We start from the raw sequence: 23,287 nt of genomic DNA on the forward strand, positions 1-23,287 counted from the left end.
GCCCTCCCAAGAAGCTGCATAAAGTGCAGGGAGGAGGAATTAAGTTCTAATTGAGCATGCCTAGTCACCCTCAGCCAGCATAATAAGGCCAGGTACAGGTAGTCTTCTACTTTACGACCACAATTGAGCCAACATTTCTGCTGTTAAGTGAGACATTTGTTAACTGAATGTTGCCCCATTTTACGACAGTTCTCGCCACAGTTGTTAAGTGAATCTGGCTTCCCCATTGATTTCGCTGGTCAGAAGGTTGCCAAAGGGGTCACATGACCTTGGGACACAGCAACGGTCACAGGTATGAACCAGTTGCCAAGCTTTCTGAATTTTGATCACATGATCATGGGGAAGCTACGAAGGTCGTAAGTGTGAAAAATGGCCATAAGTCAGTGCTGTTTTCTCAGTGCCGTTGTAACTTTGAAATGAACTGTTGTAAGGCGAGGACTACTGTACCTGTATTGAAAAGGGCCGTGATGGTGAACCTATGGCACGCGTGCCACAGGTGGCACGCAGAGCCCTCTCTGCGGGCATGCCAGCCGTCAACCCAGCTCAGCTTCACCGTGCATGCACGCACACCTCCCACTGGCCAGCTGGTCTTTGGGTTTCTGTTGTGCATGTGCGGGAGGGCGCATGTGGGGGGGGGGGCGCTTGCATTGCGTCCGCACCCTGTTTTGGGCCTGGAAGGCCTCTTGCACCAACCTGGAAGCCAAAGCGAGGCACAGGGGGGCAGGGTGCATGTGCGTGGGATGTGTCCGCATTCGTGGGGGGCGGGGCACATGCATGGGGGGGGCCCTCGCATTGCATCTTGAGGGTTCATGTACGCACGCGTTTTGGACACTCGGCACCAAAAAGCTTAACCATCACTGGAATAGGGCCTCATTATCCATGGCTTGATTTAGACTTGTCCACAACCGCCTGTAGGTGGTGATATATACCTACGTTGCAAAGGGGTTGGTGGATAAGCGTAGGTTGCAGATGGTTGCAGATGAGCTGATGCTCACACCTCCCAAATCTCAACTAGGCATTGTGTATGTCCTTCCTGCTGATTGGTTGCTCCAACTTCCTGTTCGGAGGCGGGCGGAAGGCAAGGCCCTTTCAAATGACCTTAACATTGGCAGAAGTCTAAATGCAACAGCCACGCAACCATCTCCGAACGACAAGGCGCACACACTCCCTGACATGTAATGACGCAGAAGATTACACCAAGCTTTAGTGAATGAACCCAGCCACGTTATTGATTGCTCATGCTTTTGTGGCAGTGTGCCACCCTTTAACAGGGCGCGAGCCGGGCCCTGCCCTCAACTTTGCCTCCTTCAGAGTAAGATGCTAGATGTTTAAAAGCTTGGGCCAGGCAGGTGATGGTGCTTCCTTGAGGGGACCTGTCCCCCAAGGGGGTCACAGGACACATGAGCCATGCCCTTGCAGTCCTCTCAACCCCGGCTGGGTGCATTGCAGAGAAAAAGCAGCTTTTGTTCCCAGTTGGATAAACCACCATGTGAACGTAGCCCCACCTTGTGTTTTTTGCAGGGCATATATTCCACTGTGCTATTTAGAGAATGCCAGAAAGGTTGGGGCCAGGCGGGAGGCCTTCTTAAATTACCATAAAAGGAACCACCTTAAGCTCATGGAATAAACCTTTTACTGATCATTTATGTTTGCAGCCCGTTGTGAGTCAGGCATCCTCTGGATGTTTTCATTATTCTGTAACCTTATGGCATGCGTATGTCACTTTGTGTTCTGCAGTTGGTACTGCTTTTGCAAGTCTTACTTGCCCGCCTATTCTCCCCGCACTATAGAGTTACCTCGCGTACAAACTGTTTCTCTTTTCTCATATGTTGAGTGCGGGGATTGGCTGTCATTGAAGGACTAGCCTTCAAGACCCAAAGACGAGCAGGAGAATGAGGCTAGGATGAGAATTTTGACTTCTCTGGAACCTATGGTGGAAGACTGGCCAAAATGACATTTCAGTTTGATTCCCTGCCTTCCTCATTATTGTTTTGTTTTGTTTTTTGTAGTATAATTCTTTAAAATGGATGAGAGCTATAACAGTACTGGAATTATGCTGTCAATCCCAGGTAGCTTTCTTTCAGGGGTGAAATGCTCCCAGTACGGACCGGATCACTTGATCTGGTAGCGATGGTGGTGGGTGGTTTGGAGAAACGGTAGCAAAAATCCCTGCCCCCCCCTTGCCCAGCTGAGCCGCACAATCATCAGAGGTTGTTTTTTTTTTTTTTTACTTTTAAAAGCAGTTATTCTACAACCTCTTCGGCCAAAAAAATGCTTTTAAAAGTAAAAAAAAAAAGCCTCTGATGATCGTGCGGCTCAGCTGGGATTGTTAGAGTCTTTTAAAACCATTTTTTGTACAACCTCTTCAGCCGAAGAGGCTGTAGAAAAAATGCTTTTAAAAGCCTCTGACAATCCCAGCTGAGCCGCACGATCATCAGAGGCTTTTAAAACCATTTTTTTCTGCAATATCTTTGGTTGAAGAGGTTGTAAAAAGATGCTTTTAAAAGTAAAAAAAAAAAAAAAAGTTGGCCATGCCCACCCAGTCACATTACCCCCCACCACCACCAAGCCATGCCCACAGAACCGGTAGTAACAAATTTTACATTTCACCACTGCTTTCTTTGTCTTTTTAACATAATTCTTGTTTTTAACCCTGTCCATTCCTTTGTTTTAAAGACCATACAGATTTTCCAAGCTAATACTCAGCAAATCAAGTTAATGCTTGATGATAATTAACTGCTTTGATTTTTCCTCATCTAAAATTGTATCTTTCCTGTAATGGGAGAATTAGCTTCCATCATTTTAGATACTATTTGTGATATCTGAATATGCCTCTGGTACAGATAGTCCTCGACTTACCACCACAATGGAGCCCAAACTTTCTGTTGTTAAGTAAGACATTTATTAAATGACATTTTGCCCCATTTTACGACCTTTCTTGCCACAATTGTTAAGTGAATCACTGCAGTTGATGAAAGTTAACTTGGTTGTTAAGTGAATCTGGCTTTCCCATTGACTTTGCTTGTCAGAAGGTCACAAAAGGGGATCACGTGACCCCCCCGGGATGTTGCAACTGTCATAAGTTTGATCACACGATCATGGGGATGCTGCAACAGTCGTAAGTGTGAAAAATGGTCATAAGTGACTTTTTTCAGTGCCGTTGTAACTTTGAACGGTCACTAAACAAACTGTTATAAGTTGAGGACTACCTGTATACTCTTGGATTCGTAGGGATACTCTTAAATTGAGTGTTTGCTGTGATTATTTGCATCCTTGCATTAAAATTAACATGCATTGTCTTGACTGTGAAGACAGATTCTTCTTCTAAATGTGGACTCACCCACAATGTAGATTTTCCTATTTTATTTATTGATAGATTTCTTTTTATGCCATCTCCATCTAAGACCGAAGGTGGTTTTTGCAAAATAATAAAACGAAAGTCAGTAATCATAACACTAGAATATCAGTAAAACTCATAATTAAAACTGTCTCAATCATCACAATGGTTGATAGACATAATGCCCAGAATTAGAAAGCTGCTGCACAAATTCCACAAGCTTGTTTTTCCCCTGTTGCACATCAAACCAAGTATGGACTGGGTCATTAAAAAAACCCTAAACAATTCTATGTGTCTATTCGTATGCAGACAATATTTTATTTTATCCCGGGAAGTAGAAGAACTAAGGCCTACTATGATGATGAATAAAGTAAGCTAAAGGAAATGGCATTGTCCTTCCACCCATATACACAATAAGAGTTTCTTTTCTTTTCTCATCTTTCAAGAAAAAAGAGAGAGAGAGAGAGGGCAAAAAACAGAGTTTATTCAGAAGTCATGTGGACTTAGACAAAGTTAAACATCAACGTTCATTTTGGTTTTGCAAATAAGATTCTGGTCAACATTTGGAGATCAGGGCATGTAAACAGCTAAAATTGTGCCAATCTAAACACTTGAATGTTTTTCCGTTTTTGAAAGAGAGTGTGACAATTAACTGTTTCCATATTGAAGAATCATTTGTGTACCCTGCTAACATCTACTTCTATGAACAACTCTATTTAGTTACGAAGTTGTAGACCTGAAAGGGAAACAAAGAACTGTCCAGTCCTTTCCAATTCATGTATAAAGCAGATTGTAGTGGCATTTACCGTATTTTTTGGAGTATAAAACGCACCTTTTTTCCCCCTAAAAGGGGGTGAAAATTTAGGTGCATCTTATACACCAAATGTAGCCCCGCCCACCCACTGGCCCCCCACACTTTGGCCTCTGCCTCGCAGCAGTACCTCCTTGCAAGCAAACAGCAAGAAAAAACAGCTCCTTTCAGCTTCAGCTCAGCCTAATTAGCACAAATTGATTGGATGGGCCTCCCCACTCTCAGCTGATTTGCTCTCAGCTGTTTTGCGCAGGGCTCTGCTGCTTGCTGCAAAGAGGTAAATTGCTGGAGCAGGTTTTTTTTTCCTTGTGCTAATCAAGCTATGCTGAAAACGAAAATGAAAGTAAACCAGGCTGTTTGCTGTTTGCTGCAAGGAGGCAAAATTGCTCAGAGGGAGAGGGAGATTTCTTTTTCTTCTTTTCCTCACCAAAAAAGGTAGATGAGTCTTATACTCCAGTGCATCTTATACTCCAAAAAATACGGTAAGCTAATGCACAGATTTGTTTGGCTAAAAAGAATCTCTCTGTGGCGTAGAGGAGACCAAAATGATCCAAAACAACCACGGAGTAGTTTCTTTTAGCAAACTCCAGTAAACCAAGCTGCGCTAATGGAGGAGAAATCCATTCTTCCCTGCAGTTGACCAATGCAGAGCTGATTTCAACCTAGAGATTTCCTTTTGACTCTAGCAATAGCATTTCAAACTATATATATCAGGGGTGGGTTCTACTTACCTTTAATACTGGTTTGCAGAGGGGCCGTGCACGCTTCTGCACATGAGCAGAAGCGTTTTGATGTGGGCGGTGGGCGGTGGGCGGAGTCTCCCGCCAGTTTTACTACTGTTTCTATAGAACCGGTGCAAACCGGGGGCAACCCACCACTGATATATATCCAGTGAATTGCTGTTTGGGCTGATTTTTTTTTTTTTTTTGTCAAAAACAAAATATATATTTTGTTACTGCAACTTGACACGGTAGTCGCTGGTGGAGCTTCTCCTTCTCTGTTCTGGGGACCTTTAAGACAAGTTGTTGGAAAGTGATGGGTGCAGTTAGAAGGGTGGATTGGATAGGAAGAGAAAGAACCGAAGGCTTTGTTGTCTAATACATGTCTCCTCTCTTTGCATAGGAGGAACTAACTAGCACCAGTGTGGAACACATCATAGTCAACCCTAATGCAGCTTATGACAAATTTAAGGACAAGAGAGTGGGTACGAAAGGGCTAGGTAAGTACCTGTCGCCATGGAAATTTACAACAGATCCAGGGAAGAGCAATAGTTTCAGAATCTCCCTTGAACTAGAAAATGTACCATGAAAAGGTGATGGTGGTAGTTATATTCTTATCATAATCCACAGAGAGGATATAAAGGTCATGATTTGAAAACATTTTAATCAGGGTGGATTTGATTTAAATCGAGTTGATTTAAATCGAGTTGATTTAAATCATGATTTAAATCACTAGTAAAAAGGCTTGACTTAAATCAACTCGATTTAAATCATAATTTTTAAAGAGCAACTGTCATCTCTGCTACTCCTTTGACCTGCTGTTGACTCACCGATAGTCCCAGTGTTACAGAATATACAGTCTCGTGCTACATAACTAAGCTCCGTTTCATGCTGAATAAACTAAATTATTTATGTATCTTAAATAGAAAACTATCTTACGATAGATTTTTACCCCAAAAGTTTTTTATTAAAATAAATTCAATAGAAAAAAAAAATCCAATTTAAATAAAAAAAAAATCCGATTTAAATAAAAAAAATCTGATTTTTTGGATTTTTTTAAAAAAAATCATTGATTTTTATCCATCCTGATTTTAATACATCTCTGTCCATTAAAATTATAATCTGGATTATTTATTGTTCGGTGCTATATTTATGTGGCTCTGAAATGCTAAGTATGTTTTGTACGGTTTTCCATTAGGTTGTTTTTTGAAATTTGTAAATCATTATCATTGCCTACAAGTATAAAAAAAAAGGACACTATCCACATAATAATGACGGTGGTACTGCATTAACTACACTGAAATACATCTACAGGTAGTCCTCGACCACAATTGAGCCCAAAATTTATGTTGCTAAGTGAGACATTTGTTAAGAGAATTTTTCCCCATTTTACGCTCTTTCTTGCCACATTTTTTAAGTGAATCACTGCAGTTGTAAGTTAGTAACACAGTTGTTAAGTGAATCTGGCTTCCCCATTGATTTTGCTTATTAGAAGGTTGCAAAAGTTGGATCACATGACCCCCGGGGCAACGCAACCATCATAAATATGAAACAGTTGCCAAGTTTTTGAATTTGGATCACATGACCATTGGGATGCTGCAATGGTCAGCATAAGTATGAAAAATGGTCATAAGTCACTTTTTTCAATGCCATTGTATCTTCAAATAGTCACTAAAGGAACTGTTGTGAGTTGAGGCCTGATCTGTACTTGGGTGATTTTGTTGGCGATGCGATGACTTGCAAATGATGAGTACCAATATCCGAATTTATGTCGGCGTCAACACTGCGGCCAGGGTTTCCAGACACATTGTGATAAGAGGAAATGATAGAAAACTTAGACTACAAAGTTCAAAGGGAGGGGAGTTTAATACTCATCTGCTTTAACTTAAATTTATGAAAACATATGAAGCTGCACCTGCAACTCGTGTGGTCCAAATTAAACTTTGTCCCTTTTTTCCGTTCAATAGATTTCTCTGATCGTATTGGCAAATCCAAAAGAACTGGCTACGAGTCTGGAGATTATGAAATTGTAAGTTGTTGACCTATTTGGACAAATTTGATTGAAAAGGGAGTCTTCCAGTCCAGTTCTGGCTCAGCTACACACACACACACACACACACACACACACACACACATACACACACAGAGAGAGAGAGAGAGAGAGAGAGAGAGAGAGAGAGAGAGAGAGAGAGAGAGAGAGGTGACAGTGCAGGGAGAAAAATCCAGGCACTTTTTTGAAAACATTTCCATAAAGCCCACTTTAACTCAGGAATTGGGATAAAATGGAAGCTACTATCTTATCTTATATTACCAACTGCTATCCTGAAATGCTAACCTTGCTTTTCTGCCTTTTTTCATTAAGCTAGGAGAAGGACTTCATGTGAAAGAGACCCCTCAGCAGAAATATCAGCGACTACTGCATGAAGTTCAAGAGTTGACTACTGAAGTGGAGAAGATCAAGGTAAAAGTCGAAGGTAGACAAAGGAGATCTGGAATCTCCTGAGGGGGGCCTTCTTGATTTGGACCTACCATCAGGTTAAACTGGTCCAGGACTCAGCCTATTATTTAGTTTCTGTGTGTGTAAAATTAAGTGCTTCCTAGGATCATATTCTTACATTAAAGTTGGAGGGGAGGGAACTGCAGATTATTAGACTTTTTAACACTTGTATTCCTGCTTCCTCAGAACAGCGTAAAGGAGTCCTCAGCGGAGGAGAAACTGACACCAGTCAGTCTTGCAAAACAAGTGGCTGGCCTGAAACAGCAGCTGGTCTCCACCCATCTGGAGAAACTGTTGGGACCGGAGGCGGCCATCAACTTGACAGACCCTGATGGTGCTCTGGCCAAGTAGGTTGTGGTAGGGCCAGGACTGCTGTTACAGGAAAAATGACGGACTAGAACAAGCTCTTCAGTGCAGGAAAAAGTTTATTTGCGCAAGGTTCAAACAGCCCAAAAGGTCTGAACGCCGATGGCTTCTTCTGGCCATGTATTTATACAGTTTAAAGGCAAAATTATTACAGAGAGTGATGCATTTCACACGTAGAAGCTACCCTTTAATCTATCTCTAGGAAAGACATAACAGCCCTGTTCCCACAGGCTCAGGTTCTCAGCTCCGGAGCTCAAGACATAACAAAAGGAGATAAGAGGCTAGAAGACGCCTCACAAGCAGTAAAGAGGACAGTAAGGGAAACAGTATTTTCTCTCTGAAATCTACATGACATTTGGGGTGCAATAAACATTAAACACCAGGATGTATCTGTTTAGGGTCAGTTTGCCCTTTTACAATTCTGTACCTACGTCAAATACCGTTTGTCATTTCAGCACCTTGGCACGGAAGAGGCACTTCTGTCTTGACCAAAGATTTGGATTTCTAATATTTGAGTTTTATCCCAATATCGAATCTTAGCCTGGCTCATACCCCCCTTTGTGACTCATCTGTATATCCAGACGAGTCACACCATAGGTCCTCTTCCTGCTGGAGCCGTTTGTAATCCCACATAGCCATCACCTGAGCAGTTGTCTTACGTTCCACCAGCAAGGATAGACTTTTAATAGTGTTAACAAACAGAGGTAAAATACATGGGAGAAATATACACCCCGCAGCCACTAATCCCACCAGGCCAAAAATGGCCTGCAGGCCAGGTAACCTTGACCACCATCCTGAAAACATGTCCTATAAATTAAGACCTTTCCAAGTCTGGATTGGCACATGAGCTATTCCAACCATTTTGTCTGTTATTTTCTTAATAACCTTTCCTCTTTCATCAACTTCTACACAGCAATTAGTCAAATTAAACTTTCCACATACCCCTCCTTCCTTGGCTAACAAATAATCTAAAGCTAACCTATTCTGCATAAGATATGTCCCTGTTTTGACACTTTCCCTAGCTAATTGAGTAAGACCTTTTACAGTTTCGTTGGTAATGATTTCAACCACTGCTTGCAGACGAATTAAACGGTTCAGAATGTATATAGGGGTCCGATAGCCATACATGCCATCTTCCGCCCATATAGCCGGTCCATAAACCTCAATAATTCGCTCTGCAGGCCATTCTTCACTTCCCCAACTATGTTGGTTACCTCCAACCTTAACTTTTCCTATCGCAGATGTATCTCCATGTCTTCTTTGTCTTAAGTTTCCCACCTCATCATATACCGGGACACCTAAAACCTGTCGAGTTTTAAGGGGAAGCAAAAAGAATCCTGGTCCAATTATTCCCAGGACACAAGCTCCACACCAGGATTTAGGTAGAACCCCATATGCCATCTTACCACATATCCAGTATAGTCCATCAGGAGCCAGCCATTCAAGGGTCTGATTATCTGGATCTTTTTTTTTGTTTTTTAAAAAAGAGAACCCGTTTACCTTAAACAGGGCCCTTTTATCAGCTCCCTCTGTGGCAGTACCTCCTGACCACCATACCTTACTTTCCCATTTTCCTGTACATATAAGGTTTCCTACCTGATGACAGCCTGCCACAATTTTTCTCTGGAAACAAACATTCCCTACCAAACTAGCAGTCAAAGTCCAGTCTCCATCCTTACCCTTATTATATGACAGATTACCCTTATAATCCATTTCTAAAACTTTGGAATAATTTAATTCCTGGGCTTCCCATGGCCATTTTTCTCCCATGTTAGTTCCTCCACATACAAAACAATCCGATACATTCAGAGTGTGGGCTATGTCTCCTGCCAATTTGACAAAGGTATTTGTTACATAGCTAGGGATTTCGGGTATATTCAGCTTTTCCCTTTTCAGATAATATTACAAGGGAACTTCTTCAGGATTTATTACCAAATAATGTACTAGCACCTCCTCTATAATTTTCACGTCCCACTCTACCTTACAGCTTATACATAAAACACAATCAATACAGTGAGTGCAACAACAACACTCACACCCACAATTACAAAACCAACACATTTAAAGAAAATTCTCTTTTCTGTTCTTTTGCATCAAAAGGCAGCTTCCAGGGTGTCCTAAGCAGGGACTTCTTTCATCTGTAAGAGGTTCACACTCCACAGCCGGTTGGGGAAATATTAGGAATCGGAACGACTGAGAAATCAAATGGGCCCTGGTTGTCCACAAAACCATTGCTTATATCTGTAAAACACAATAATCAATAAAGCTACTACCCCAATTACTCAAAGTGCCCACACCCAATTTTCCTCCCACATGGATCCGCAATGATCTTCAATCTCTTGTCAGGATCCAAGTTCCGGACCAATTCAAGAGAGCAGGTGCTCCATCCTCTTTTTAGCTTACAGCGGGTTACATCAGAAGATATACATCAAGGTAACCTATATATAGAATACAAAAGCTTTCTTTAAGCACATTCAAATGTCAGTTTTGTTGGATGTTGTTTGTCCACGGACACTTTCCAGCCGGTGTCAGCTGCTGCCTTGACTCATGTCCGATGGATCCATGATTTTGATTCTGCAATCTTAATAGCAAGTGGAGAAGTCATAATACCAATAAAAGATCCCTTCCATCTTCCACTTGGTCCCCAGGTTCAAATAAGTGACATTAAGTTACTAATCTAGGGGGTACTTATTCCATCACATATTGTTGGAATCTCTCAATTTGCTTATTAAGTTCTTGTACCATCTCCATATTCCAAACCCCCCCCCCCTTTACGACCTAAATCAGGCCACCTAACATACATATTTACCTTATTTTACCTTTTTTTTTTTACATGGTCGGGTGGAATAAACCTCCAATACCTGTAAACAATCATGCTCAGAAACAGACTCCGTAGGCAACAAAGTTGCTGGATTTAATCGGTTAGACACCACCAGACACACCTGTGGATTCTCACTCCTAATTACCTGATATTTTGTCAACCTTTGCCCACTAATCCACAAATGTCCCTTAGTATCCAACACAGACTGCTCCTCATGAGGGGAGTGCATGAGTATAGGACAAGAAAAAGTAAGTTTATTACAATTCTGAATCAATTCTGCACTTGCAGCCAGCACCTTCAAACAGTGGGGCCAGCTTTTTGGGCCCCCCCCCTCCAATTATTTTGACAAATAGGCTCCAGATTGTTGCCAACTTCCCAAAGGCTGGGTAAGTACCCAGAAATATTTCTATCAGTGTTTACGTACAAATTCAAAGGCAAATTCGATAAAGCCAGAGCTTTTCCTGTTCCCCCTCCCCATCCAATTACAGCAAAAGCTAGCTAGTCCTAAAAAGCTTCTCAGTTGTCTTTTTGTTTGGGGTTCTGCCAGCATTAGGACCACCCTTTTCTGCTCTGGTCCTAAAGCTCGATGACCCTTATATTGTATCCCAAATATCTAACTTTCCTTTTCACCAATTGAGCTTTCTTTCTTGATACCCAATAACCACACTCTAGTAACAAATCTAACATCATCGTGCATTCATCATAGTATTATCCCATCATATATCCTCTGTCAGTCCTGTTGATCCAAACATCATCAACATATTACAGTATTGTGTCTCCTGGTTGTTGAGGCACATAATACTGTAAGTCTCTAGCTACCGCTATTCCAAACAATGCGGGGGAGGTCTTAAATCCCCGAGACAGCCGAGTCCCAGTATATTGCATTTTCATTCCTGTGTAAGGATTCTCCCACTCAAAATGCAAACAGTGGCTGGCTTACGGGGTCAATGGGAATTGTAAAGAATGCATCCCTTAAATCAATAACAGAAAACCACTCAGCCTGGGGTGGAATTAAACTTAACAGGGTATATGGATTCAACACGGCCGGGTGTAAAGTTACCGTGCCCCGGGCTGTAAGACCCATCTGACTGTTTAATTGGGATAATTGAAGTATTCCAGGAGGACTAAATAGGCACCAAAAACCCCGCTTCCAAATCTCTGAATGCTTTCATAAATAGCACAAATAGCTTCCCAAGAAACGGGACGCTGCCTTATACTCACAGACGCCACTCCAGGTTTTAGTTCCACCACCACTGGAGGGTGGTGAGCTGCAAAACCCGGCAGGTTATCCTCAGCGCACATCAAACAACCTCCAAATCTCCTCCGGAGAATGCCTTATGGTCATTCTCTAACTATCTCCATCAAAAGAAATTGTTGCCCCTAATTTACTCAGCATATCCCTGCCTAGCAACAAAATAAAGCATTCAGGGATATACAAGGATTCATGCTGGATTTCAGCTTCCTTAAAATCACACATCTCTGGTTTCAAGACCTGCCACCCCATGGCTTGTCCTGATACCCCCTGGACCTGAATTTTATGGGATCCGGGGGGGCTGCAATCTGCTTATTTACAACTGATCTTCCTGCTCCCATATTTACCAGAAACGTTCTGTACTGACCCCCTATTTTCATTGTAACTAATGGCTCAGGCGGGGGTTCTTCCAAGCCTGGTCCCCCTCAATCTGACCAAGTCATGTCTGCCAATCCAATACTTTCTGCTCAAACCTCTCCTCTGTCCTCGTTCTCCCCTTCTCCCAGAGAGCTGCCCACGCATCCCTGACCCAAAATCCGCTCTTCTCATCCCTCTACTTCTCACCATCTGTCTTGGGCATTCCTTTTCCCAAGTAATTCCTTTTCCCAAATAATTTTATTTCTATACCACCCTTCTCCCGAAGGACTCAGGGTGGTGTACAGCCTATTTTGTTAAAAAAAACCAGACAAACACCAGAAAGGAGAAAAAAAGTTTTAAAAGCATCTCTTTTCCCCTTCTCCCCTCCAAAGGAAGGGGGGGGGGGAGAAAAAAACCCCTTGCATCCCACTTCACAGTGCCCCTGCCAATAAACCAGCCTCTTTATTCATCCGTGCCTCCTGCTCTTTCTTCTCCACCTACAGCCCCCACAGCCTCCAAATCATCATCATCATCATCATCATCATCATCATCATCATCATCATCCCCCTCTCCCTCACTCTGACTGCTACCTCTAGGCGGATGACTCCCCTTGACTTCACGCCAGGATCACTCATACGCCTCTGATTTCCTCCTCCGCTCCCTCCAGCAGCCCCCTTACTTTTCCTGCCTGCTCAGATACACATAACCCGACTGTTTCAGCCCTACATTGCAATAAATCCTCAGCTTTTTTTTCAACAGGGCTCTCACCCATTGATCAATATATTGAACTTGATCAGGATATTTATCCTGATTCACTACAATCACTCCCCACAACTTATCCACTGTTCCTTCCCTTAACCATCCCTGAGGAGGAGGGGGTCAACCCATCTCCCTTTGTGGCCACACATGTTTACATAAGAATTTTAATTGATCCTTTGATCCTTTCGGATAGGAAGGGTTGCTAAAATACTTGTCAAAACCTTTTAACATGCATGCCAATGGAGTATTTGGCACGCTCTGAACCCCATCCCTTCTACCACACTGCCATCGACTCATAGCCCCGGAAACTCACGGCCACTAATGAGAAATGCGATGGCTTAACCACCCACACAACCTGACATGGACTTCATTAGGGTAGCCACCCCGAGTCCGAGGGAGTGATCAGGTCCCTCCGTCTGCCTTCAAATGAGGCAGGTACAATTCTTTTACAATATACTCACTTAAAACGCTCCCACTCCGTAGATTCCTGGCCAGGAATTTGTTCAGACCACCTTTCCTGCACCGCAGGGTTCTTGGACTCGATCAGAGCACCATCGGGGCCATAGGGTTATCACGGCTGTCTCCCGGAGACGTATCTCCGTGGCGCCTGGAGAATGTTCAGGAGCGACCTCCCGATGGTCCCGAGGGGTCAAAACGGTCCTCAGCGAAATATCGCCTTGCCCCTAGTCCCGGCGGCGTCGCCAGCTGTTACAGGAAAAATGACGGACTAGAACAAGCTCTTCAGTGCAGGAAAAAGTTTATTTGCGCAAGGTTCAAACAGCCCAAAAGGTCTGAACGCCGATGGCTTCTTCTGGCCATGTATTTATACAGTTTAAAGGCAAAATTATTACAGAGAGTGATGCATTTCACACGTAGAAGCTACCCTTTAATCTATCTCTAGGAAAGACATAACAGCCCTGTTCCCACAGGCTCAGGTTCTCAGCTCCGGAGCTCAAGACATAACAAAAGGAGATAAGAGGCTAGAAGACGCCTCACAAGCAGTAAAGAGGACAGTAAGGGAAACAGTATTTTCTCTCTGAAATCTACATGACATTTGGGGTGCAATAAACATTAAACACCAGGATGTATCTGTTTAGGGTCAGTTTGCCCTTTTACAATTCTGTACCTACGTCAAATACCGTTTGTCATTTCAGCACCTTGGCACGGAAGAGGCACTTCTGTCTTGACCAAAGATTTGGATTTCTAATATTTGAGTTTTATCCCAATATCGAATCTTAGCCTGGCTCACTTTCTTCAGGGAATAGCCTTTATCACCAGCTTTTTCCAATCGGACCCTCTGCACTTAAGGATCTGATGAGACTATGAGTGCCCCTTTCTAGGCAAGCTCAAGGTCAAATCTATCTTTTCTTTCTCTCAGACTCTCTGAGGGGTAATACAGATAGTCCTCAGCTTACAACAGTTCATTAAGTGACCGTTCAAAGATACAACGGCCCTGAAAAAAGTGACTTACGATTATTTTATACACTTACGACTGTTGAGATATCCCCATGGTCATGTGATCAAAATTCAGACACTTGGCAATTGACTCATATTTATGATGCCTGGAATCATGTGATCTCCTTTGGCGAACTTCTGACAAGCAAAATCAATTAAAAATTGATTTTAATTAGCAGTTAAAAACACTGACCTGGGAAATTTTTAATTGGAATTCCTGTAAATATTTGTAGACATGACAGCAATGCATATTGTGCTCATGTTTTTCTAATTTTAAGCTGGCCCGAGGGGAAGGCACTGAAACTTGCTGACATTTCAACACACCGGAAGAACTAAAAACATTCATTATAACTTGAGCGTTAGGTTTAATTAATATTGTTTCCATTTGATTGTGGTTAATATGCATTGTATAAAAATTGTTCAAATGCAAACAAGCCAGCTCCACTATTGATTAGATTTGAAGTGCAAATCTTTTGGTAACACCGTATCACTATGTCGTCCTGTTGGGACAGGAGTCTCCAAACTTGGCAATTTTGAGACTGGTGTACTTTAATTCCCAGAAGTCCCCAGTCAGCCATGCTGGGAATTAAAGTACACCTGTCTCAAAGTTGCCACATTTGGAGACCCCTGTGTTAGGATGTATAATTACATCCACTATCTGAAATAAGATACCATATTTTTTGGAGTATAAGACGCACTGGAGTATAACACGCACCTTAGTTTTTCGGGAGGAAAATAAGAAAAAAGCTGATTGGTGGGTGGATCGGTCTCTGGAATACTCCCAATCAGCTGTTCCCAGAGGTGAATTTTAGCAACAGGTTCGTTGGTTGTGATCTCTGTGCCTTGCTTTTTTTTTCTGCCCCTAAAACTTCTGAAACTGTTTCAGAAAAAACTTTTTTTTCTGCTTCTGAAAGCCTCCGAAACAGAGCTTCAGAAAAAAAGCCTCTGAAACAAAGTTTCAGAGGCTTTTTTTCTGAAGCTTTGTTTTGGAGGCTTTTTTTTCCTGAATCTCTGGAGGTTTTTTTTCCTGAAGCTCTGTTTGGAGGCTTTTTTTCTGAAGCTTTTTTTCTGAGGCTTTTTTCAGACTCTGAAACCTCCATTTGAGAGGCTGGGCGGGCCTACATTCAGACTATAAGACGCACCCAGATTTTCACCCTCTTTTTGGGGGGAAAAGGTGTGCCTTATACTCTGAAAAATATAGTAGTTGCCTTAGCTCATGTGATCAGTGAGAGGGTGCAACTTTCCCATGTGTTCTGTAAGATTTAATGGGCTCTTCTGCCTTTGCAGGCGTTTGCTTCTTCAACTGGAAGTGACAAAAACTGCTAAAAGCATTTCTGCTGGTGGGAAAAGTACTGCCAAAGTCACAGCAGGCCCAGAAAACACTGTGACGTACGAACTGCATTCTCGACCTGAGCAAGACAAGTTCTCTCAAGCTGCAAAAGTAAGAATGGGAAATGGCTTGTTCCCTGGGTCCTCTTCTTGAGACGGTGGGGAAATGCATTAGAATAGTGGGATATGAAGTGGGTAGAACAGAGGTGAATTATCTTTCCCCAGGACCATCCTGGATAGCCGAGGTGGAAGGATTCTGCAAGCTTATGTACTGTTTAAACAAATAAAAGCTGCATTGATGGACCAATGTTCATGATTTCACAAACAACTCGCCCTCCAAAATGCTTGGTCATCTATAAATGAGGTTTTAAAATACATGTGTCATTTTATAAAAAAATATTTTTGTAAATTCAAGAGGAATATTTATTTATTTTGTTTTTAAATTTAAAAGATTTGTAAGACTGCTCCTCTTCAAATGCAACTCTGGGTGGTTCACGACGATAAAACCCTGAACTATAAAAACCATAAAGCACAACCAAAACCCACTGCTTCAATTATCCCCTTGGGATGCCCCAACAACCAGTCTTAAACAGCCCCGAACAACCTAAACACACACACGCACGTCTCTCTCTCTCTATGTATGTTTGTATATGTGTGCGATGTTAAAAACAAAATATGGCAGATAGTGGAAGTAACTGAATCATAAGGATTGACAAAAATTCTGAACAAGAATTACTATTACATCTGCATGGAAACGCCAGAGTCAATGGCTGATCTTACACCCACTGATGCTCTGCTTGCTGCTGAAAAATTAAGGTGACTTTAGAGAGAAAAAGTAACATTGGGAAACTGGAATTCTAGACTCTTCAGATTTCTGTGGCCATTTCCTTATTGCTGGCACTGTGTACATCTTAAAATGAGCCTTGGTAGTATAGTGGTCTAAAGCACCCTGTTATTAAGACCAGCTGCCTGCAATTACTGCAGGTTCGAATCTCGCCAGGCTCAAGGTTGACTCAGCCTTCCATCCTTTCTAAGGTAGGTAAATTGAGGACCCAGTTGTGGGGGCAATAAGCTGACTTTGTATAAATATACAAAAGGATGAAGGCTATTGCTTAGCGCATTGTAAGCCGCCCTGAGTCTCCGGAGAAGGGCGGCATATAAATCAAATTAAAAAAAACAAAAAAACAGAACCTTGGCTGATCTCTAGTCAGCTCCATAAAGTTAAAGTGTATGCAACACTGAAGGATTTGTTCATCTGTTAGAAATCCAGGATATTTATTCAGAAATTGCTGAAGGACAGCTTCCAGTAACAGGAGCCAGCATGATCTTTGGGAAAGGATGCTGGGAGTGATATTTCTGTGCCACAAGTTCCCACTGCCTGGCTCCTTAACTTGCTTTTAATGGCATGAAAAAACAACAATTCTGTTCTTTGAAGTACCTGTTTCCCAGAAGACTCATCTCAGTTCAAAACAAAACTTTAGAAGCAGTTTGTCTCCTTGAGTCCAAGCTAGCAGAGGTTTGTGGATCAAATCAGAAGAGGGGAGAAAAATATTTCATTTTGTTGTTGTTGTTTTGTGTCCTGTCAGATAGCAGAATTGGAGAAGCGTCTGGCTGAGTTGGAGGCGTCTGTTCGCTCTGAACAGGATGTGCAGGTGAGAGACACAGGGCAGTAGATTGACAGGTTGCCTGACAAAGATGGGGATTTTAATCGGTTGTAATGATCCCATAGTCTCAATCATTATTCAGGCCTGAGATTACGTTTTTTTTCTCCCCTTTTTTCTTATGGAGAAGCATAGGGAAAAATATTGTACTGTATGTCAACAGCTGAAACACAGCAGTGGATGGATTGTTTGAAGAAGAGCTTTCTTTGGGGTCTTTCTAGGGCTATTCACTTGCCTTACTAGGTGAATTCTGAGATCCAATTATGTTATAAGCGAAGCAAAAACTTGTTAAGAGTTCAATTTTAATTCGAAGGGGCGGGGGGAAGACCACACATTGTAAGGAGGTTGTAGGGGCCTAGATGGGGGAAAACAGACTCGATTCAAACTGAGTGGCTGAGGATTTGGGGCCTTCCTAAACTCAGTGAATTTCCATCTTTGGCTCTGGATAGGGCTGCAGTACTCCGGATAGGCCAAGTGCGCCTTTTAAGGGTCCCCTCTGACTCACAACTTCAGTTTGAACAGCAGATGGCAGCCATGGCTTGGAGCACCTTTTGACAGTCTGTTTTATAGATCAAATTGCCCCCATACTGACAGTCTCTCATGCCTTAGTCACTGTCATCTGGATTAGTATTCCAGAATTTCCCCATCTAGCATGGGAATTGAAGTCCATATATATTAAAGTTGCCAGTTGCCAAGGTTGAGAGACACTGGCTGGTGTTAATGGCATAACATTTTATTGCAGACTAACATCCTTGTTAGAAACTGAATGGCATTATATTAAATCACCCTTTTTCCTCCCCTCTATCTAGAATCCTCTGTCTATTGGACTACAGGGCGCTAGCTTAATGGTAAGGCATTGATTCAGTCTTCTTATTTTGGGCCTGTTGTGACAAGGAAGGAATTAAATGGGACGTCTGCTTATCGGGAGTAAGCATGAAGGATTCTTGTAGATTGGTTTATACTGTGGGATGGTTGCAAAACTGTGATTGATAGTTGCTGTACAAAGCACTTGGATGTATATGAAATCCTGGAAGTGGGAGGGTTGGAGAAAGGAAGAAATTGGGGGGGGATAGATTTCAGTAAGGCACAATTGAGGCGCATATTTAGCCTTTGCAAGATGTTCTAGACCAGGTAGTCCAGTTTTGGCTATGTGTCTTAGAAGCCAAAAATCAAAGGGACAGAGAAATTGCCAAGAGCATTTTGGTCTGGCAAAGTATATTTTTTTCCGATCTCATGCAGAAGTTAGCATGAGAGTAAAATGTAATAAATGTTATTGTTTCAGGAGTGTCTGCAGAAAATAGTCAAATAGTAAAAACGATGACCACAATAGTGTGATCCAAGCTCTGCCTGGTTTTTTTTATATATGAGCAGAGCTTTGGATGCACATTCAGGGTTACCGTCTTCTTGAATTTTCTTTAACCATATCCTGTAGATACCCAATGATATTTAATATCGAAAGATTATATCGAAAATTAATATCGAAAACAGGGATCGAAAGACTGGGTATAACCTCATACTTTGAATGACTAAGCTCTTGGTGACATAATCTCCATCATATCCGTAACTGGATATGTAAGCCTCCTCACCATTAAGTTTGTATACGCACATTAACCTCAGACAATATTATCAGTCATAAATACTCAATGATGTATAGCTGGCTATGGACAAAAAAAATATAAAATAGCTCCAAAGTATATTATTTCCCCTTCACCACCAATCTGTTTTGTTTTCTAAAAATAACACAAAATAATAGACACTTCTGGACATTGTGAGCTAGTGGCAGGAGAATGAGTGTTATATTTAGAAACAAAACGGGTTCTGAAAGGAAAGGGAAAACCGAGATAAATGTCAGGTGAGGCCTAGAGACTGCAGGTACATTTGATTAATCAGAATGTTGTAAGCAGTTAAAGGGCTTTTAGATTTTCATTCTCTGTGTTGTCAACTGAGTGATTGACACTCCTCAATCCCCATCCATCCTTAGGAAACCGTGGAGCTCTTGCAGGCCAAAGTCAACTCCTTAGATGCGGCAACTCTGGACCAGGTGGAGGCAAGGCTACAGGTAGGATTTATTCTAGGATACTTTTTAAAAATATAATGTTATTTTTATAAAAAACTAAAAAAGAAGATTAAAAGCTTATACAAAGTAATTTAAAGTAAGAAAGAAAAGAGGAAAAGAAGGAAGTCAAAGAGAAAGCTAAAAGTGAAAAAAGAGTAAATGAAAAATAGGAAAAAAAAATACAAAGAAATGGCTTCCAATCTGCTTTACAGCACTTCTTACAATTATAAATTTTCTCTTAAACTTTCTCTTAAGTTATAATGTGTCTCTATTCTTTCTATTATCAATCCTATCTAATCTTCAAAACCCTAAATCGTAAATTCAAGTTGTTGTTGTTTTCTGTTTTCTGGAAAAAGTTTATGAGGAGTTTCCAATCAGCAATAAATATAAATATTGTCTTTTTTTTTTTTTTAAATCAGAGAAGTTAATTTGGCCACCCCAGCAAATTCCATCATCTTCCCCGACCAATCCTCCATTATAGGTATTGCCGGATGTTTCCGTCTTTGTGCCTACAATTTTGCGGCACTTACCATATACAAAAATGAAGTTCCATTGCTTTTTTCCCAACATCCGCTGATTTAGAGGATTTTGAAGATGAATATATAGTTGAGAGCAGAGGTCTGCATTGTGGAACTGATAGACGAACAATTGGAAAAAGTTTTGCTAGGGCAGTGATGGTGAACCTTTTAGACACCGAGTGCCCAAACTGCTTGTGTGCGCATGCCCAAACTGAATGTGTGGTGACATGCGCGTATGTGCGTGGACATGTGCAAACATGGACATGCACGGACATGCATGTGTGCATGCACGGACATGCAGTGTGCATGCGCAGATATGCTCGCATGTGCAGCAGAGACCCGAAGACCAGCTGGCTGGTGGGAAGTGGGGCATCCCTACACCGGCAGCACAGCAAAAGATAAGATCTTTTTCTTTCGTGAGCTTCTGTTTCGTCGTTTGCAGGGAAACAGAAGCTCATGAAAGAAACGCCATGGAGATCTGACCTGGGGCGACGGCGCGCATGCCAGCAGAGAGGGCTCTGCGTGCCACTTATGGCACGCGTGCCATAGGTTCACCATCACCTCTCTAGGGTTTCCCATCCGGCAATACATTTAGGCTTATCAGATGGGATGTTGACATTGTGGCAAGGTGTTCCGGTATGCTCTGCTAACATCAGTTTTTGTTTTTTTTCCATTCCTAGAGTGTTTTGGGAAAAGTGAATGAGATTGCCAAGCACAAAGCCACAGTAGAGGATGCAGACACCCAAAGCAAGGTCAGCTTCTGTTTAGTCTTTCTAATACAGGACGTGATAAATATACTTAAAAAAAAAAATAATTTCATACATACAGGTATAGGTAGTCCTTGAGTCACAATTATTCGTTCACTGTTCAAAGTTATAATGCTGGGGTTGAACAAATGGTACAGATAATCCTTGAATTATGACCGCAATTTAGCCCAAAATTTCTATTGCTAAATGAGACATTTGTTAAATTAATTTTGCCCCGTTTTACGATCTTTCTTGTACAGTTGTTTATTTATTTATTTATTTATTTATTTTATTTGATTTCTATACCGCCCTACTCCCGAAGGACTCAGGGCGGTGCACAGCCAAACAATAAAACACATACATACAAAATTTAAAAGTAGAATTAAAATCAAATTAAATAGTTTTGGCCCAGACAAATTAAAACCAATTTTAAAATTTGAATATATAAAATACTAAAAGATATTAAAAAATTAAAAATCTTTTATAAAAGAGGGAGAAAATTAGGCCAGGCCCGCCTGGTGAAATAATAAGGTCTTTAGAGCGTGGCGGAAGGTGCGCAGATCCGGGATCCTCCGTATCTCCGGGGGGAGCACATTCCAGATAGTAGGTGCCCCCACAGAGAAGGCTGTCCCCCTGGGGGCCGCTAGTCGGCATTGTTTGGCCGACGGCACCCGGAGGAGCCCCTCTCTATGGGAGCGTGCCGGCCGGTGGGAGGCTATTGGTGGTTGTTAAGCGAATCCCGGCAGTTGTTAACTTACTAACCTAGTTGTAAAGTGAATCTGACTTCCCCACTGTCTTTGCTTGTCAGAAGATTGCAGAAGGTGATCACATGCCCCCGGGACACTGCAATCACCATAAATATGAGTCAGTTGTCAAGTATCTGAATTTTGATCACGTGGCCATGGGGATGCTATAGCAGTCATAAGTGTGAAAAATGGCCATTTTTCAGTGCTGTTGTAATTTTGAACTGTCACTAAATGAATTGTTGTAAGTCGAGGACTACCTGTACTTAGGACTAGTCCTCAGATTTCCACCCATTGCAACATCCTTATGGTCACATGATCACAGTCTGGGTACCCAACGTCTGGCTTATGATTGCATCATCACAGCAAGCTGCAGTTATGTGACTGTGATTTTTGATGTTCCTTGCTGACTTCTCACAGATCTTGCTGTTATGAGGGGTCCTCACTTAATGAAGGTAACCAAGGCTGCTGGAATTGCCTTCACTAAGTGCCGTGGTTACATGACACCACACCTTATAACTGTGTTGCTTAGCTACAGCCATTGTGGTCTCCATAGCCATCGCAACCCATATCAGGAAAACTTTAAAGCAATTTTCCTTGACTTAAGTAGCTTAAAATATGGTGGATGGATTTAAGTAATTTAATTTAATTTAATTAATTTTTAATTTAATTTTTAATTTTAATTTAATTTTAATTTATTTTGATTTATATGCCGCCCTTCTCCAGAGACTCAGGGCGGCTTACAAGGCGTTAAGCAATAGCCTTCATACTTTTGTATATTTTATACAAAGTCAGCTTATTGCCCCCACAAACCGGGTCCTCATTTTACCTACCTTAGAAAGGATGGAAGGCTGAGTCAACCTTGAGCCTGGTGAGAATTTATTTTATTTATCTATTTGTATCTCACCTTTATTATTTTTACAAATAACTCAAGGCAGCGAACATATCCAACACACCTTCCCCCTCCTATTTTAAGGCAGGGGTGGGGAATCATGGCCCCTTTATGACTTGTGCACTTCAACTCCCAGAATTCCTGAGCAGCTATGCATGCTGGCTCAGGAGTTCTGGGAATTGAAGTCTACAAATCATAATGGGGCCATAGTTCCTCGCCTCTTTTTTAAGGGGTTTCCAACTGATATTAAGTATGTATTTACACTTAGGTCAAATCATATTTTGCTTTTTGAATCTGGATCTTTGCCCAGCGCTGGTGTAAATATCTGGCATTCAGCAAGGGCAATATTTGTTTCTGGCTGATAATCTAAGTGTAGGGGGATTTGTACTGCCTGTTACCAATGCAGCAGCTACACCTAACTCAGATTTTGTTTCTAATAGCTTGAAATATTAATATTCTGTTGTGTCAGATAGCTTAAAACTCATTGGGTCCTGATGACTCTGGATCTTGGTGGTTTCCTGGGTTCATTTTATCAGCTCCGGATGATTGATTCCTTGTTCAGATTCTGCCTGTAAAAATTGGAGATCACACTCTTATGTGCCTGTACAATTTCTAAGAAAGGAGAAGGGAGTGGCACATGACATGGCTTGCTGTCACACAGGCAGGTGCACATTTGTTTGCTTAGCACATAGTGGTTAGCATGTGATTGTGTGAACTCAACTTTGCTGGATAACATCATAACTAGAGCACGACTGAGCAAGAAGACTGTTCAGCCCGCACTAGAGCTGAATATTTGTAATTTATGCACTAACTGCAGGTAATCCTCAACTTAACAACAGTTCGTTTAGTGATCGTTCAAAGTTAACGGCAGCACTGAAAAAAGTGACGTATGACAGTTTTTCACACTTAAGACTGTTGCAGCATCCCCCATGGTCATGTGATCAAAATTCAGATCCTTGGCAACTGGT

General features: G+C 41.8%; 1 protein-coding gene across 1 annotated transcript in view; it reads left to right on the top strand.

Moving 5' to 3' along the window:
• Positions 1-23,287, top strand: part of DCTN2 (dynactin subunit 2) — a 58,189-nt gene that overhangs the window by 29,625 nt on the left and 5,277 nt on the right. Inside the window, exons 3-11 of the mRNA XM_070937983.1 lie at positions 5,271-5,367; positions 6,835-6,896; positions 7,230-7,328; positions 7,551-7,711; positions 15,662-15,815; positions 17,290-17,355; positions 18,174-18,212; positions 19,346-19,423; positions 20,619-20,690. Coding sequence (XP_070794084.1) covers positions 5,271-5,367; positions 6,835-6,896; positions 7,230-7,328; positions 7,551-7,711; positions 15,662-15,815; positions 17,290-17,355; positions 18,174-18,212; positions 19,346-19,423; positions 20,619-20,690 — 828 coding nt within the window. The remainder of the gene's footprint in view (positions 1-5,270; positions 5,368-6,834; positions 6,897-7,229; positions 7,329-7,550; positions 7,712-15,661; positions 15,816-17,289; positions 17,356-18,173; positions 18,213-19,345; positions 19,424-20,618; positions 20,691-23,287) is intronic.

Source organism: Pituophis catenifer, unplaced genomic scaffold (genome assembly GCF_029215685.1).
Source record: "Pituophis catenifer annectens isolate HBS135680 unplaced genomic scaffold, rPitCat1.0.hap2 SCAF_2, whole genome shotgun sequence".
Classification (NCBI taxonomy): Eukaryota; Metazoa; Chordata; class Lepidosauria; order Squamata; family Colubridae; genus Pituophis; species Pituophis catenifer.